General features: G+C 59.7%; 2 protein-coding genes across 11 annotated transcripts in view; one reads left to right on the forward strand and one right to left on the reverse strand.

Moving 5' to 3' along the window:
• The first annotated feature begins 1,289 nt into the window (after window positions 1–1,289).
• Window positions 1,290–9,479, forward strand: B9D1 (B9 domain containing 1). 2 transcript variants are annotated; one of them, XM_043904019.1, is made up of 7 exons: window positions 1,293–1,442; window positions 2,786–2,854; window positions 3,608–3,719; window positions 6,210–6,306; window positions 7,143–7,205; window positions 8,948–9,015; window positions 9,284–9,479. In XM_043904019.1, the coding sequence occupies exons 1-7, from the start codon at window positions 1,380–1,382 to the stop codon at window positions 9,424–9,426; spliced, it is 615 nt and encodes a 204-aa protein (XP_043759954.1). In that variant the 5' UTR covers window positions 1,293–1,379; the 3' UTR covers window positions 9,427–9,479. The 2 variants fall into 2 exon arrangements, with proteins under 2 accessions (XP_043759955.1, XP_043759954.1); XM_043904020.1 differs by lacking the exon at window positions 7,143–7,205 and having other exon boundaries at window positions 1,290–1,442.
• A 928-nt stretch (window positions 9,480–10,407) lies between these two features.
• Window positions 10,408–14,355, reverse strand: part of EPN2 (epsin 2) — a 51,999-nt gene continuing 48,051 nt past the window's right edge. For all 9 annotated transcript variants that reach the window (XM_043904015.1, XM_043904013.1, XM_043904014.1 and 6 more), the window contains 2 exons: window positions 14,076–14,288; window positions 10,408–12,853 (listed from right to left, as the gene is read on the reverse strand). In XM_043904015.1, the coding sequence (XP_043759950.1) occupies window positions 12,561–12,853; window positions 14,076–14,288 (506 nt within the window). In that variant the 3' untranslated portion in view covers window positions 10,408–12,560. The remainder of the gene's footprint in view (window positions 12,854–14,075; window positions 14,289–14,355) is intronic.

Consider the following 14,355-nt stretch of genomic DNA (forward strand, 5'->3'; position numbering starts at 1 on the left):
GAAGGGAAGCAAAAGCAAGGGTCCCAAGCTGATGGAGTCCTCGCTTGGCTCTGTACCTACAGCTGACTGAGTCCCAGTCACCTTGCTTCTGAATCTGCTTCCTCTTTGCGCAACGCCTGTTGGTCAGTTGCTCAGTTGTTTCTGGCTCTTTGTGACCCCATGGACTGCAGCATGCCAGGCCTCCCTGTCCATCACCAATTCCTGGAGCTTGTTCAAACTCATGTCCATCAAGTCAGTGATGCCATCCAACCAACTCATCCTCTGTCGTCCCGGTTTTCTCCCACCTTCCATCTTTCTCAGCATCAGAGTCTTTTCCAATGAGTCAGTTCTTCGCATCAGGTGGCCAAAGTATTGGAGTTTCCGCTTCAGCATCATCCCTTCCAATGAATATTCAGGACTGATTTCCTTTAGGATTGACTGGTTGAATCTCTTTGTTGTCCAAGGGACTCTCAAGAGTCTTCTCCAACACCACAGTTCGGAAGCATCAGTTCTTTAGCGCTCAGCCTTCTTTATGGTCCAACTCTCACATCCATACATGACTACTGGAAAAACCATAGCTTTGATACTGCACAACGGAGACGTATTGAATAATCCACCCGCTCCACCAATCCTCAGGCAACCGGGACACCAGGCTGGCCCAGCCCCGGTGTTCGTGGCGTTGGGCTGGGGGGAGAGGCAGCACTGGCAGGAGCTGCCACAGTAATCAATGTGCAAAAGCGAACAGTGGTGAGCGCTGAGAGCAGGCGGGCCGCCGAGCCCCGCAGATCGCGTCCCGGCGGAGCCCTGCGGGCTCGCCCCTCCCCGCCGGCAAGGTGCCGGGACGGCCACTAAGAGGCCGGTCTTCCCGCGTCACGCGGAGACCTGCCGTCTTGGGCTTAAGGACCTTTCAGGTCCCTCCCCGGTTTGTCTAATAAGCTTTTGGGAGGAGAGGGTCTCAAAAAGCACGAGGGAGCATCTGTCGACCGAGGCAGGGAGCTGCTGGCCCCACGGGGACTCTCGGAAACGCGGCCGGACCCCCCGCCCCTCGGCGGCCTCGGGCTCCAGTCACACGCTCCAGCTGGCAGCGCGGTGGTCGGCGCCCCGGCTTCAGGGCCGCCCTTGGGTCCGGCGGGGCCGGGTCTGAGCGGACACATATTCCCCGGCGATGGCCTGGGTCCCGCACCACCATCCACACTCGCTCGGGTGTCCTTAAGCCGACCGCCGCTCAGACGGACCGGACGGCTGAGCCCTGCCTCCCACCGCGCCCCTCCGACTGCGCCTGCGCGCCGCCGCCTTGTGCACGCTTTCCCGAAGCTCCCGCTTCCCTGAAACTTGTCCCGTGCGCCACGCCGTCGTCTCCAGGGCAACCCGGCGCCTCCTAGCAACCGCGCGGCCCGGATATGGCGGCCGCGGGCCCCAGCGTCTTCCTGCTCATGGTCAACGGGCAGGTGGAGAGCGCCCAGGTGAGCGGCCGTGAGTCCTCCAGGGTCGAACCTCGGGGGAGGGAGCCAGCGTGACAGGCTTGGCGAGAGGTCGGGCGGACCCTCCGCCACGAAGTGCGGTGGGGAAACAGGCCTGGAGGGTTGAGCCAGGCCGAGGCCAGAATCGGCCCGGCCCGCGTGAAGACTAGGGCAGGGGCCTCCATCCACCCCGCGACCCTCAGCTTCTCCGGCGCGGGTTGGTCTGACACAGCGATGGTGGCAGCTGTCCTGACTCAGAGGGTGTGTGTGTCCGACGGAAGGGGACAGTGCTTTCCAGTCCCCTGCACGTCCTAAGAACCGTTTGTTATTACTGTAAGACATGATATATGCCTGTCTTTTTGCCCAGCCCCTCTCAGCCAGTCCTCACAATTCTGTGAAGTAAGTATTACTTGCACCCCCGTTTTACAGATGGGAAGTTGCCCAAAGGAAGTGGCAAAACGAATTTGAAACCTGGTCTGATGTCAAAGCTTTGCTGGACTTGCCTTTCCAGGCTGTTTTTAAAATATTATGATTATATTGTGAGGACTAACCGAGGTGGTCTAGGTAAAGCTCCTTGGGGTATGTTAGTGGGCATCTCTTGCCTTTCTGTTTCATCAGGGTTGCTGCCCCACGCTCCCACCCTGCCCACCTCCCCCTTGGCCTGGTGCCCAAAGCCAGCTTCCCCTCTTCTGCTTTATCCCAGCAGGCGCCTCAGCTAGGCTGGGTCACATGTGCCTGTGTTCTCAGCAGCCCCTCATCCCCACTCTTCCTCCCCTCTGCTCAGGGCTGTTCTGCCGGCCGTCAGCTCCCACCAAGCCCTGTGTCCTGGGAGCACCTGTCTTCTAGACCTTTCACTTCAGCACCATTCCTTAGACCCTCCTGTGCCCACCCTGCCGCCAGGTGCTAGGGACACAGAAAGCCCACACACCTGTCCCTTGTTCACAGTCTAATGGAGCTGAGAGAAATAAACATGGTCAGTGCTATAATGGAGCACCAGGGGCTGTGGAAGCTGGGATGTGGCTCCAACAGCCTGGGAGTCAGGGCAGGCTCCCCAAAATGTCAGTTTTGAAGGGTGAGCAGGAATACTCCAGGTGAAGGAATGAGAAGGGCATGTCGTACAGATGTCAGAGCCTAAGCAAAAGCCTGGGGGCAGCAGTGGCCCTGGACTATTCCACATCTTGGGCCCAGACTCTCCAATGAACGTATTCACGCCCCCTGCTGTCTCAGCCCGCGCCCCCCCGCGGGTGCCTCATGTCCAGAGCTGCTGGTGGCTGCACCCGCCTAGCCAGCAGGTGGTCACAGCATGCGTCCCTGTGAGCAGAAGCTGTGTGTGCTTATTCCCACAGTTTCCTGAGTATGACGACCTCTACTGCAAGTACTGTTTCGTGTACGGCCAGGACTGGGCCCCCACAGCGGTAAGCTGGGCCCTATGGCCTCCCAGACTCACAGCTTTTGTGACTGGAGGGGTTTCTGAAGGCTCCATCGCACCCTTTCCCCTCCCAGTTCAGAACCAGTTAAGAGTTCAGGGGTGGCACACACGTTGAGTTTGTTCCCAGTGAAGCCAGGGCAGAGAATGCAGAGATCCCTGATCCACCCCTAAGGCTGTGGTCACTCCCAGGCCCTGCCCTGCAGTGAACAAAGCCAGACCAGCCCAGCCTTGCTGGAGCCACGTGCCTGAGAGGGAGACAGACACGGGGCAGCAAATGCTCCAGGCTGTTGGCTAGTAGCAGTGCTGAGGGGAAAGTGAAGGCGGGAAGGGGAGGGGTGAGAGGCCAGAAAAGGCCTCCTTAAGACCGTAACTGAGCGTAGAGCTGAAGGAAGCAGGGGGATGGGCCAAGTGAATAAAGGCTGACATCGGGGAAGGCTGTAGAATAAACCAGCCAGGCAGAAAGACAGAGGAGAGGGCAGCAGCCTGCTGGACTGTCCCATCCTCTGCAGGAGGTGCAGGTGGAGCTTGAGCACCTAGAGAGGGGAGGGGCCTCAAGGTTTCGGGCCCTAATGGATAGAAACCCTCAAAGACCTAGGAGCCACTCTGTGACATCTTAGGTCCCTTTGTTTGGAAGAAGATGGTGATGAAAACAGCTCTCAGCTGCCACCTCGGGGGTGGGGTGGGAGGGCGTGGCAGCCTGGAGCTAGGACACTGGCCGTCACTGTCGTTGTCCTTGCAGGGACTGGAGGAGGGCATCTCACAGATCACCTCTAAGAGCCAAGATGCGAGGCGGGCTCTGGTGTGGAACTTCCCCATTGATGTCACCTTTAAGAGCACCAACCCCTATGGCTGTGAGTCTGCAGGCCTCCCTGCCCATCCCTGGGGCCCTCTACCAGCCTTGTCAGGCGCTCTCAGACACCTGGCTGTTTTCCCCTCCTTCCCACTTATTTGTGTGCACTTGACCTTTCCGAGGTTCTAAGGAAGTCGCTGAGGTCCAGCCTGAAACCTTGGGCAGTGACTGCCTGCGAAGGGCAGAGCCTGGTGTCTGGGGCTCAGCAGTCTGGCCCCTCAGCGGCTCTCCCCTGTCCATCACTACTGTGCTCCTGCCAGACCCGAGCCCCCTGCTTCTCCTCCAAGACCCTGCCCTGAGCCAGGGGTAGGCCCTTCTCTCTGCCATGGGCACCCGGCCCTCATCCTATCTCTGACCTCCCAAAGTTCTCCTTGCCAGTGTCTGCAGGGTTTGCTGTCCACTGTACCTGGTCTTCAGTGATCACTGTTACTTAATTAGTGCCAGCTGCGTGCAAAGCCTGGCTCGCTCCATAGAGCTGTGCATGCTCTCCACGCGTGGGCTTGGCCGAGCTGTGAGATACTATCTAGAAGGCAGGCTTCTTCCCATGTCTTCTCTTTAGGAAACCAAGACTCAAAACAGTGGCATCATTTGCCTTCAGCTTCACCTCGAGTAGCTGAGCACGGATCTGATTTCACAGTCCAGGCCTTCATGCTGTATGCGGCTGGCACCCAGGCTTAGCGGGTGTGGAGGGTCTGGGATCGCAGGTCTAGAGCAGAGGCTGCCCGGTGACCCTCCTGGGCAAGACGGCTGCTGTCCATGAATAAGAAACTCCCATTGGCTTCCTGGAAGGCAGCACTAGGTAACATACCAATCTGCTGCTGCTGAGGACAGATGAATAAAGTACTTAAAAGCAAAACCAGAAAATAACCACATGAAGGCATCAGACAGGCAGTAGAGCATGGAACTTTAGCTGCTGAGCTCCAGGAGCAAAGCAGGGCTCCAGAGAGGTCACGCCCCCACTCCCCCCGGGAGCATTTGCCGATTCTGGCAGAGGTGATGGAGATGCCCGTTGAGATTTTTGTCGGCCAGATACCAGGCTGTAATTATACAGCACAGTGAGGAGGGCACCAGGACAGACAGATCCATACGGAGCCCCAGGCAGAACTGAACCTGTGCAGACAGCTGGTTCATGACAAGGGGCAGCGCAGGAGGGGCAAGGGGACTTGAGAGTGGTCTGAGTGACCAAGAAACAGGACAAGGCCTCAGGTTTATTTTAGGAAGAACAGTTACAATTAAGGAAAATGCAAATGAAAGCTAAAGTGAGGGGCTTCCCTGGTGGCTCAGTAGAGAATCCACCTGCCAGTGCAGGAGACACGGGTTCGATCCCTGGTCCAGGAAGATCCCACATGCTGCCCCACAACTACTGAGCCCAGGAACCACAGCTTCTAAAGCCCTAGAGCCTGTGCGCCGCAGTGAGAGAAGCCTCCACAGTGAACAGACCCGCACGTCACAGCAAAGAGCAGCCCGGCTCGCCACGACTGGAGAAAAGCTCACAGTGATGAAGACCCAGCGCAGTCAAAAATAAATACAGTCATATAAGAAGAAAAGAGCTAAAGTGAATGGCCACAGTGCAGGCACCAGAATAGCCCAATCAGGAAGCTTGAGGATGCCAAGTTGTGGTGAAGGGTGCCAAGTGTTGGCTCAGGGAACAAGGCCGGAGTGGGTGCTGCGCCCCAGGGACGCAGCTGGGGGGACATGTGCTGAGCCCCTGCTTGACTGTGTGCCCCACAGACACGCTAGCTGGGACCAAGTCAAGCAGACCCTGTAGGTGACGTGGTCTGGTTACATCTCGTGAACACTGAGTCCAGGAGGCTGAAAGCAGTTATCTATGCACTGTTCCATTCCCATGGTACAAAGTTCAGAACACAGGCAGAACCAAAGGACCGGGCTTTGGTGGTGAAACCTTAGGAAAAGCAGTGACAATCTCTGAACAGCCCTCTCCCGCCCCAGGAGTACTTCCTGTGGGTTGGCTGCGCCCCACTTCCTGCCTCCACCAGAGTGGCCCAGAGCGGAGGGAGTTCTCTTCTGGGCCTCCAGGGGGCAGGACTGCCTGCTGGGAACACTGGGAATTTAGGATTCCAGAGGAAGGGTGTGCAGGCCTCTGCTTCCCCTCTGTTCTCCTGGACCGGACCGCATACCACCCTTCCCAGAACCCGCCCCACTGGCCCGAGTCTGACGCCCCCTCAGAAAAAGAGGTCCCAGGACCAGACCCCACCCCATCACACCTGGATGCCTGCTGACTTCCTGGGTCTGTGGACAGCAGAATCAGACAGCATCTTGCGCAGGGCATTGGCCAGTACTGGCCAGCTGCCAGACTGCCCGCCTCCTGAATCCTGGGTGGCAGAAGCCCCTGGTGCGGGTTGGGGGGTCCCCACATCCACCCCATTCTCCATCAGCCCCACACCTGGGGGCTTCGAGGACTGCGGCCCTGCTCTCTGCCTTGCTCTTCCCAGGATTCCCCACAGGCTGAACCCTGCCTTGTCGTTCAAAGGGCCGCAGATCGTGCTCAGCGTGTACGGGCCGGACGTGTTCGGAAATGACGTGGTCCGAGGATACGGGGCAGTGCATGTGCCCCTCTCACCTGGCCGGTAGGTCCTCCCTCCAATGTGCTCCCTGGGCTGCTGGCCGCGCAGCTTTGGGAGGTGGGCACCCTCTGCCGGGCTCCTATCCAGAGGAACCCACCTGGAGGTGGGGAGTGGATGGGGCCTCGCAGGGGTGGGGGCACAGCCCCATCTGGGAAGAGGCAGAGGTGTGGGTGGTCCTGGGCTTCAAGAGGCCCCAGGGGTTAGAGTTGAGACACTCATTCCTTCTTTCCTTCCTGAGAGCCTGCCCAGCTGCCGCCTTTGTGCGCAGCCCTGCTGGCCTGAGGACGCTGTGTCAGACACGTGTGAGCTCAGGGCCCTGCCCTCGGCAGCTCCCAGTAGTGGGCAGGGCAGCAGAGTTGCAGCTCTGTCTTATCCAGCCCAGTGACAGATGTAGACACAGTGCAGACAGGACGTTCTGGGCACAGGGGGGCCAGGCGGGCCCTAAGTAGCTGGACTAGGTCAGAGGGGGCAGAGGGAGGAGGCACAGCGGGCAGCCGAGAGGTGTTGGGACAGGACCCGCTTGCTGCTCACAGTGGGTGGGACCCTGGGGGCTGCTACGGGCTTCCTGGAGGAAAGGTATCCAGGCTGGGCCTGGAGGACGGCAGCACAGGGGGACACTGGGGAAAGGCAAGACCCTATAAGGGCACAGCCAAGCCAGGGCTGGTGTCTGAACCCTCACATCCTCTGGCCCTTGAAAACAGGCAGGGCTCTCAGGAACTTGGCACTGGAAGGGGCCTCGGCTTTGACCTCTGGGCACTCCAGCTCGCCCGTCACTGGAGGCTCAGAAAGTTCCAGCACTTTCCCTTGATTCAGCACAGCTGTGAAAACATTTGTTTCAGGCACAAAAAGACCATCCCCATGTTTGTCCCAGAATCTACATCTAAACTGCAAAAGTTTACCAGGTGGGTAGACGCCTATCCCCACTGTCCCTGGGGCGCCCGTCCTGGCCTCAGTGGTCGGAAGGAGGGCTGTCACATTCCCCCACCCCCCTTGTCATGCTGGATACCTTTGCATGAGGGGCCTCTGCCAGGAGGTGACATCTGAGCAGGGCCTAGAGCCAAGGGTGGGGCCGTCGTGGCAGAGCCCAGAGAAGGTCACAGGCACAGGGAGTAGGTGGTGGACTTGGCAGCGCAGCCAGTGGGGGCCGGACACCAGGTCTGGGCGAGACCAGCCGAGGCCTCTGGCCCCTTCCCTCATCCAAACAGGAGCTGGAGGGTGGGTGGGCCTGGCTGGCTGTCGGGGGTAGGGATGGAGAACAGTCAGCTCAGCTGCCGGGTGGGCGGGCAGGACAAGGGGAACATGGCCAGAGCCTTGCTGGCTGGAGGAAGTTTCCTGAGCCCTGAGGCCTGGGAAGCATGGCTGGGTGCTTGCTGCCCCTGGGAGCTCCTCTGGAAGCCACTGTGATGGGGCCAGTGTCTGCTGGAGGTGACATCACCACCCACGGGGCAGTTGCAGGGTGTCAAGGGCCTTGTGGGTCCACACATCCTGGCCATGTCCACACTGCTCGGGGGAGAACTGTGGACCCCTGTGTGCCGTCTCCCTGAGGAAGGGGCTTCTGGCTGGGGAAGACCTCACTGCAGACCTGGTGGTAGCAGGGGTGTCTCCTGCTCTTCTTGGCTCGGGGGGCGGGGGGCACTCTTGCCCTGGCTGGACTGTGTGAGCTTGGATGATGGAACCCAGGGCAGCAGCTGGATTGACGGACCTCCGCAGGCCAGGGCCCCTGGAGGCTGCTGAGAAGCTGGCCAAGCAGCCCCTCCATGCACCCCCTCTCTGGGTGCTCTGCTCCCAGGCACCCTTCCTCAGCCTGCTGCCTACCCACTCCCCTGCGGCTGCTTCCTGTGGCTACTGTGACCAGTTACCACGGACGTGGTGGCTTAAAACCGAAGACATCAAGTTCTCTCAACAGGATCTCCTGTCTCTGGGGCCTTCCAATCTGATGCTCAAGGTTTTCCCAAGATGCCACCACATGGGCACGTCTCTGCCCTGAGGCCAGAGTGGCGCTCCTGCAGCAGGGTCTGTGCTTGGCACATGCTGGCCCGCGGGGCTGCTTCCCCAGCTCGGCCCTTAGCGCAGCTGAGAGGCAGGTACACGTGGAGCCCTGCTCCTCTGACAGGGAAACTGAGGTGCAGTCAGTCAGTGAGGCTCCTCCCTACCCGCCGTGGCCCACATCCCTCGGTGCCTGTGTGGGTGCAGAGGAGCCAGGCCAGTGCCACCTCCCTGCCGTTGGGAGCGAGGTGGGAGGATACTCTGCCCAAGCGGGAGGCACAGACGTCTTGGCAAGAGCCCCGTCAGGTAGGGCCTGTGATCATGTCCCCGGGACACTTGAGAACACTAGGGCCCAGAGTCGGGAAGCGACTTGTCTCGGGTCCCGCTCTACTAGGACGACAGCGGAGAGCCCAGATCTTGTTCCTCTGCCCACCCCCAAGGATGGCTGCCGGACTCTGGGGTGGGGCCCCCTTGATTCAGGCCACTCACCCTCCCAGTCCTAGCCCTCCCTCTGCTTTTGCCCACAGTGGACGGCGTCCAGCTGAGCAGGAGGGTGGCGTGGGGAGGCTCCGCCCCTGGGAAAGGGCTGGAGGGAGAACCCATGCCATGTCTGCAGGACCCCAAGCTCCCTTGCTCACTTGCTCCCCTGTCTTCCCAGCTGGTTCATGGGACGGCGGCCAGAGTACACAGACCCCAAAGTGGTGGCTCAGGGGGAAGGCCGGGAAGGTAAAGGTTCACTCCTCACCCTGGGCAGGGTGGGCCTGGAAGGGACCAGGTGGGCCCCGAGGAGTCAGATGGGTGGAGCAGGGCCCAGCTCAGAGGGGTTGCCACTTCCATCGCCCCGTCCCCAGGGCAGTCCCTTCTCCCAGGGAGGAATGCGGGCTGGGCAGTGTCGCCCCCACTTTGCAGGAGGGAACACCGAGGCTGCAGATTCTGAAAGCAGCCTGGATCTGTCTCTGATCCAGCTCTGCTGACTCTGTTCTTCTGTCCCCAGTGACCCGTGTCCGTTCCCAGGGCTTCGTCACTCTCCTCTTCAACGTGGTGACCAAAGACATGAGGAAGCTGGGCTATGACACCGGGCCTCCAGACACGCAGGGCATCTCAGGGCCCAGCCCGCCCCAGGGCCTCCCCCGGTAAAGGCAACAGCCCTCTGCCCAGTGATCGTATAATAAAGTGTAACCATTTCAGAGCCCAGGCTGGGGCTGCGCCACCTTCGCAGCACATCCCCTGGGAGCAGGGCCCGGGCCTCAGCTCAGAGGGCACCGCCTACGGACGCTGCACAGGACGGCCACCAGCACACGAGCTTGGACTCAACAGCGATCCCACGGCTCACGACTGTGTGCCCCTCACACTTCGACATGCTCAGCCCTAAAACCTGCCTGCTCAGTGCCTGGCATGTGTCACTGACCATGCTCCATGGCTCCAGTTCCATGGATGCCCGCCACCCTTGGACCGGACAGGCTGAGAGCCTCCCCAGATGGGTGGTGTTGCAGGGGTAGAACCCACTTGCCCTAGGCCAATGCCGGGCCACCTGACTGCCAGCCAGCAGCTTCAGGGGAGCCCTCCGGGCAGGTCACAGGGCTCGCCCAGTGTTTTCTCCTTGGCAGGATTTGAGCGGAGCCCCCGGCCTGACATTCTCCCAGTTCCTCCATAAACCAGAAGTTTATGCTGCTTAGGGCCACTCCCCCTGTCCGAACTCATTGTGCACCCTGGAACAGGCAGCAGGACGCTGGCCTTCTCTGCATGAGTCCTCTCCTGCTCTGACCTCTGCTCCACAGGCGCATCCCCCGTGGCCCCATCCCAGCTCCCACACACCCCTGGCCATCAGACCAGCCCACAGCCACCAGACTCCAGCCGCCCTTGACGCATCCCCATCCACCTGGACGGTCCCTCCCTGACAGGGCCTGTCTTGCTGCCTCTCCCTTTTAATGACCTTGATCTGTACCCCCGGGAGCTCCCCAGTCCACTCCTTCCCCAATGCTCAGGCTCACGCAGGCACTGGGACCAGCTCAGTGGCCAAGCTGGGTGCAGGTGGGAACTGGCTCCTGAGCCAGCCCCTCGCGATGTTTCGGGATTGATGAGGGTGGAGGCAGGGGAAGGACACAGCCAGAAACCGCATCATGATACAAATGATAAATTATATTTATACAGTAAATAAGTATCAACAGTCAATACGAGTTCGACACCAGCCACCTGCCCCTGGACTGAGAAGGGCTGGGCGACACCCCCACCATGGCACCTGGCAGGGGGCACTTGATAGCACACGTGCCACACTCGGCAGTGCCAGTGGCTTCATGATCAGTGCAGCGGGCAGTGGAAGAGCCCGGGGACGGGTCTGAGCAGGGCAGGAGTTGAGGCTGTCTGGGCCTCGGAGGCCTGCGTCACGTCATGACAGGCTCTGACTGATGAGGGGCTGGCCCCGTCACCCAGTAGTGTGGTCCTCCGCCCTCCCTGGGGGAGCATCTTGCCCCGAGCTCACCCTCCCCTGGGCCGCTGGGAGAGGAGAGCCAGACAGGCCTTCCTGATGACTGGAGCCCACAGTCCAGCCCAAGTCTGTGGGCTGGAGGTGGCCCCCGAGAGGAGCAGCAGGGTGAGCCGGCCAGGCTGCGCTGTCAGCCTCCCATGCCCAGCACTGCAAGCAGAGGGACCTGGTGTTACTGCCCCTGGTGCCAGAGGCGAGACGTCTGCTGTGGAGATGGAGACTGACGTGCCCACCAGGCCAGCTACCAGACGTGGGACTCAGGGCCAATGTCCCTGCTCTGGGGAGTAGTGAGTCTCTTCTGATCTTTGTGACTTAATACTTTAATTGTGGTGGGTGGGACAAAGGAAGCCAGGGAGAGGGAGGTAAGATTAGTGCATGTTTGTTAATATCTTTTCTGTATAAGAGTGATTTTTGTTCCTCTCCAAAGAAAGAGATGGTTATTTCTACATCGCAACGTGTCTGGAGGGCAGGTGAGTGTGTGGGAGCCAGGCCTGGGCCGCAGCCCGTCAGCCTAGGGCTGCCCCAGGAGCCACAGCAGAGCCCCACTGCCCCTCGACAAGCTGCCAGCACTGTCCCCACCTCTGCCCTGAGGGTGGAGTTAAGGGGGAGGTCACAGAGACAGGGTTCCATCCCATGTTTCTACTGTAAACTCAAGTCCTGTTAACTGCATGCCTTCAGTCACAGAAGTTAGCTGATAAAACCTGGTGAGTCACATTCATATGTTAGATTTTGTTTTTAACTTTCTTCATGTTGGTACATCAGTAAGAAAAATAGCCTCTCTCTTAGGATCTAGCCAAAAAGGCTGAAAGTCAGTTTGGTAACTTACCAAAAAAGGGAGTTAAAGGAAAAGGCAACTGGAGGCTACAATTTTTTGTTACTATTGTAGATTTTTCTTTTTTTTTTTAAATATCATCTTTTATGTGTAATCAAATTCCCATATTTTTCCTATAAAGAATTTGCTTTAGTTTTTCCATAAGGCATTTTTTTGTCTCTTCGTATTTAAATTTTTTTACAGAGTTAAAACCATAAATAAGAGAATTTAAACCACTAACATGACACTGCCAATATCTTAATTCAGCCAGACCTGGTAAATTCTATCAAAACTAGACAGTTAAATAAGAACCACGTTATAAAAATATTAGCCAAAAAAAGACTATTCGATAATTCTGCAAACTCAAATATGAAACTGTACTAAACAAAATCTGTGCAAACGCATACAAGCATGGAGCACGTGGCAGGGCTACGCTCAAGTTAGTTTAAAGCTTCTCTAGTGGATTTAATTCAAGAGTTGTTCCACGGTGGTGGCGTTCACTTTGAACTCATGCATGAGTCAAAGAAAAGTAAAACACGCACAACCGCGTCCCCAAAAGGTCAGTGTCTGAGGGCACCGGTACTCCATCCAGTCCATGCCTGGGCTGCCCAGGGTGTCCCCAGAGCTGGGGGTGGGGGCTGGGTCCCGGGCAAGGGTGTCCCAGAGACCCTGGGCTGAGGCTGGACTGGCACTGCACATGGCCACCGCCTTGGCCAAGCCCCCAAGAGCTGGCAGATCCCCACGGAGGCAGCACGGTGGCCAGGCTGGGTCAGGGGACCCGCATGCTGTGTGATGCCTCTGTCTGCCGCCACCACTCGCCCCTCAGACTGAGGCCCGGGACCAGAGAGACACCCTCTGCTCAGGAAGCCAGACGGGACACCATGACACCCATCCCCCTGCTCCCCGACCCCTTCCACAAGCAACAGTCCCTGCTCGGCGTCCTCGGCATGGATGCTCTGCACTGGTCCCGGCCTGGCACTAGAGGAGGAACGGGTTGGTTGTGCCAGTGGCCTGAGTTGCTGACGGGGGTACGCCCAGGCTGCCCACCATGTTCATCGCAGCAGGGCCCAGCGGCGGCAGGGAGGAGCTGCTGGCCCCCAAGGCTGGGTGGGAGGCCACGGAGGTCATGGAGGCCACAGGCTCCACGCCTGGGCTGGGCCCAAAGGATGCGCTGCCCCCTAGCACTGGGCTCCCCCGCAGCTGGTTCAGCGTCAGTGGCTGCGGCTGGTTCACCTGGAAGGGGTTGACGGGGGCCGAGGCCGTGGCGGCACCTGGGGAGAAAGTGGGAGGGGCAGTGGCTGTGGTCAGAGCAGCAGTGTCCCTGGGCCCCAGGGCTGGACTGCAACGCCAGAGAGGCCACCCAGGCAGCCCCACCTCCGGGCATGATGTCCAGAGGAGGAAACTCAGGCTGTGAGGAGCCAAGTGATGGGCCAGGCTCACAGGGCCCAGTGCCTATTCCAGGCTGGCACCCTGGGCACCATCAGCAGCAACCACAGGTGCGGGGAGAGAGCGGAGCCATGGGGGAGACGGGATGAGCAGTGCAGCCCGAGAGCAGTCCCCACATGCTGCACCCGGGGACCCTGACCTCATGAAATCTCTGAGAAGTCCACGGTCAACGAGAGACACAGATCCCTATCCCCTCAGGAGCTCACGGCTGGGGGTTCTGCACTTTTGCTAGAGGGTCTCAGAACTCAGCCCTGCCAAGTCCTCAGGCCAAATGCCCTGAACATGACCCGTTCCTGTCCTTGGAGAGCCCAAGGAAAACTCAGGGAAGGGTGGGGGCTTCCTCAAGGAAGAGGGTTGCCTGGACTGGAGCCGAAGGGTAGGTCTGACCCTCCCACCCAGGGAGAAGCAAAACAGCCTGGCTGGTGGGACAGAGCATGTGGCGGGGATGGTTAGTGGCTCACACAGCTGAGGGTGTGAGCATACAGGGGCTCGGGACTGGGGAGGGACATGGGGCTGTGGCCACCGACTTGAGGGCTGGGGCCTGTCCTGCAGCCTTGTGGAGCCCCTGAGGGTGGAGGGCCCACCAGCAGGGAGGATGGGCTTGGGACGGAGGGTGGAGTTCTGGCCCCAGAAGAGGCAGAACCCAGAGCAGGGCCAAAGCTGAGGGTCCCTGGAGCACGGCTCGACAGAGGGCCTAGGTACACTCACCCGGAACAGGGGCAGCCAACCCTGGCTCCCCTGGCCCCCAGCACTGGCCCAAACTGGTGCTCGCTAGAGGGTCTCCCTGGCTGGGGGCACCAAGCCAGGGGCAGCTTCTGCTCGGTGGTTTCAACTGAGAGGAGGGGCTGTATGCCAGTCCCTCAGGAGGCCCCCGAGAGGCACCAGCACTGGCAGAGGGTGCGGGCGCTCCAGAGCATGCTCCCCACCTGCCTATGGCCTGTGGGAAAAGTCCACCCACGGTTGGAGGGGAGGTCAGTGCCCATAGGCCTGCCCCAGGGCCACTCTCAAGAAGGGTGGATGACTGGGGGAACCCAGGAAGCCACATACCTGGTGCCAGGAAGGGGTTGAGGGCCTGTGCTGGTGGGGCTGGCCTGGTTACCAGCGAGTCCAGGTTGACCAGGGCTGCATTGGGGCCCAGGAAGGACTCTGGGGTTTTCCGGGCACCACTGGGCTTGCTCGAGGCGACGGTTAGGGGCTGAGACTCAAAGGGATCAGGGCTGGAGGTTCCATTGTTCTGGGCCGGCGGAGAGGCTGCCTTGGCTGCAAGACAAGGACACACACGGACCGATGAGCTTGGAGGGCAGGGGCCCAGGACAGGCGCATCCCA

The sequence above is a fragment of the Cervus elaphus genome, chromosome 5 (genome assembly GCF_910594005.1).
Source record: "Cervus elaphus chromosome 5, mCerEla1.1, whole genome shotgun sequence".
NCBI lineage: Eukaryota > Metazoa > Chordata > Mammalia > Artiodactyla > Cervidae > Cervus > Cervus elaphus.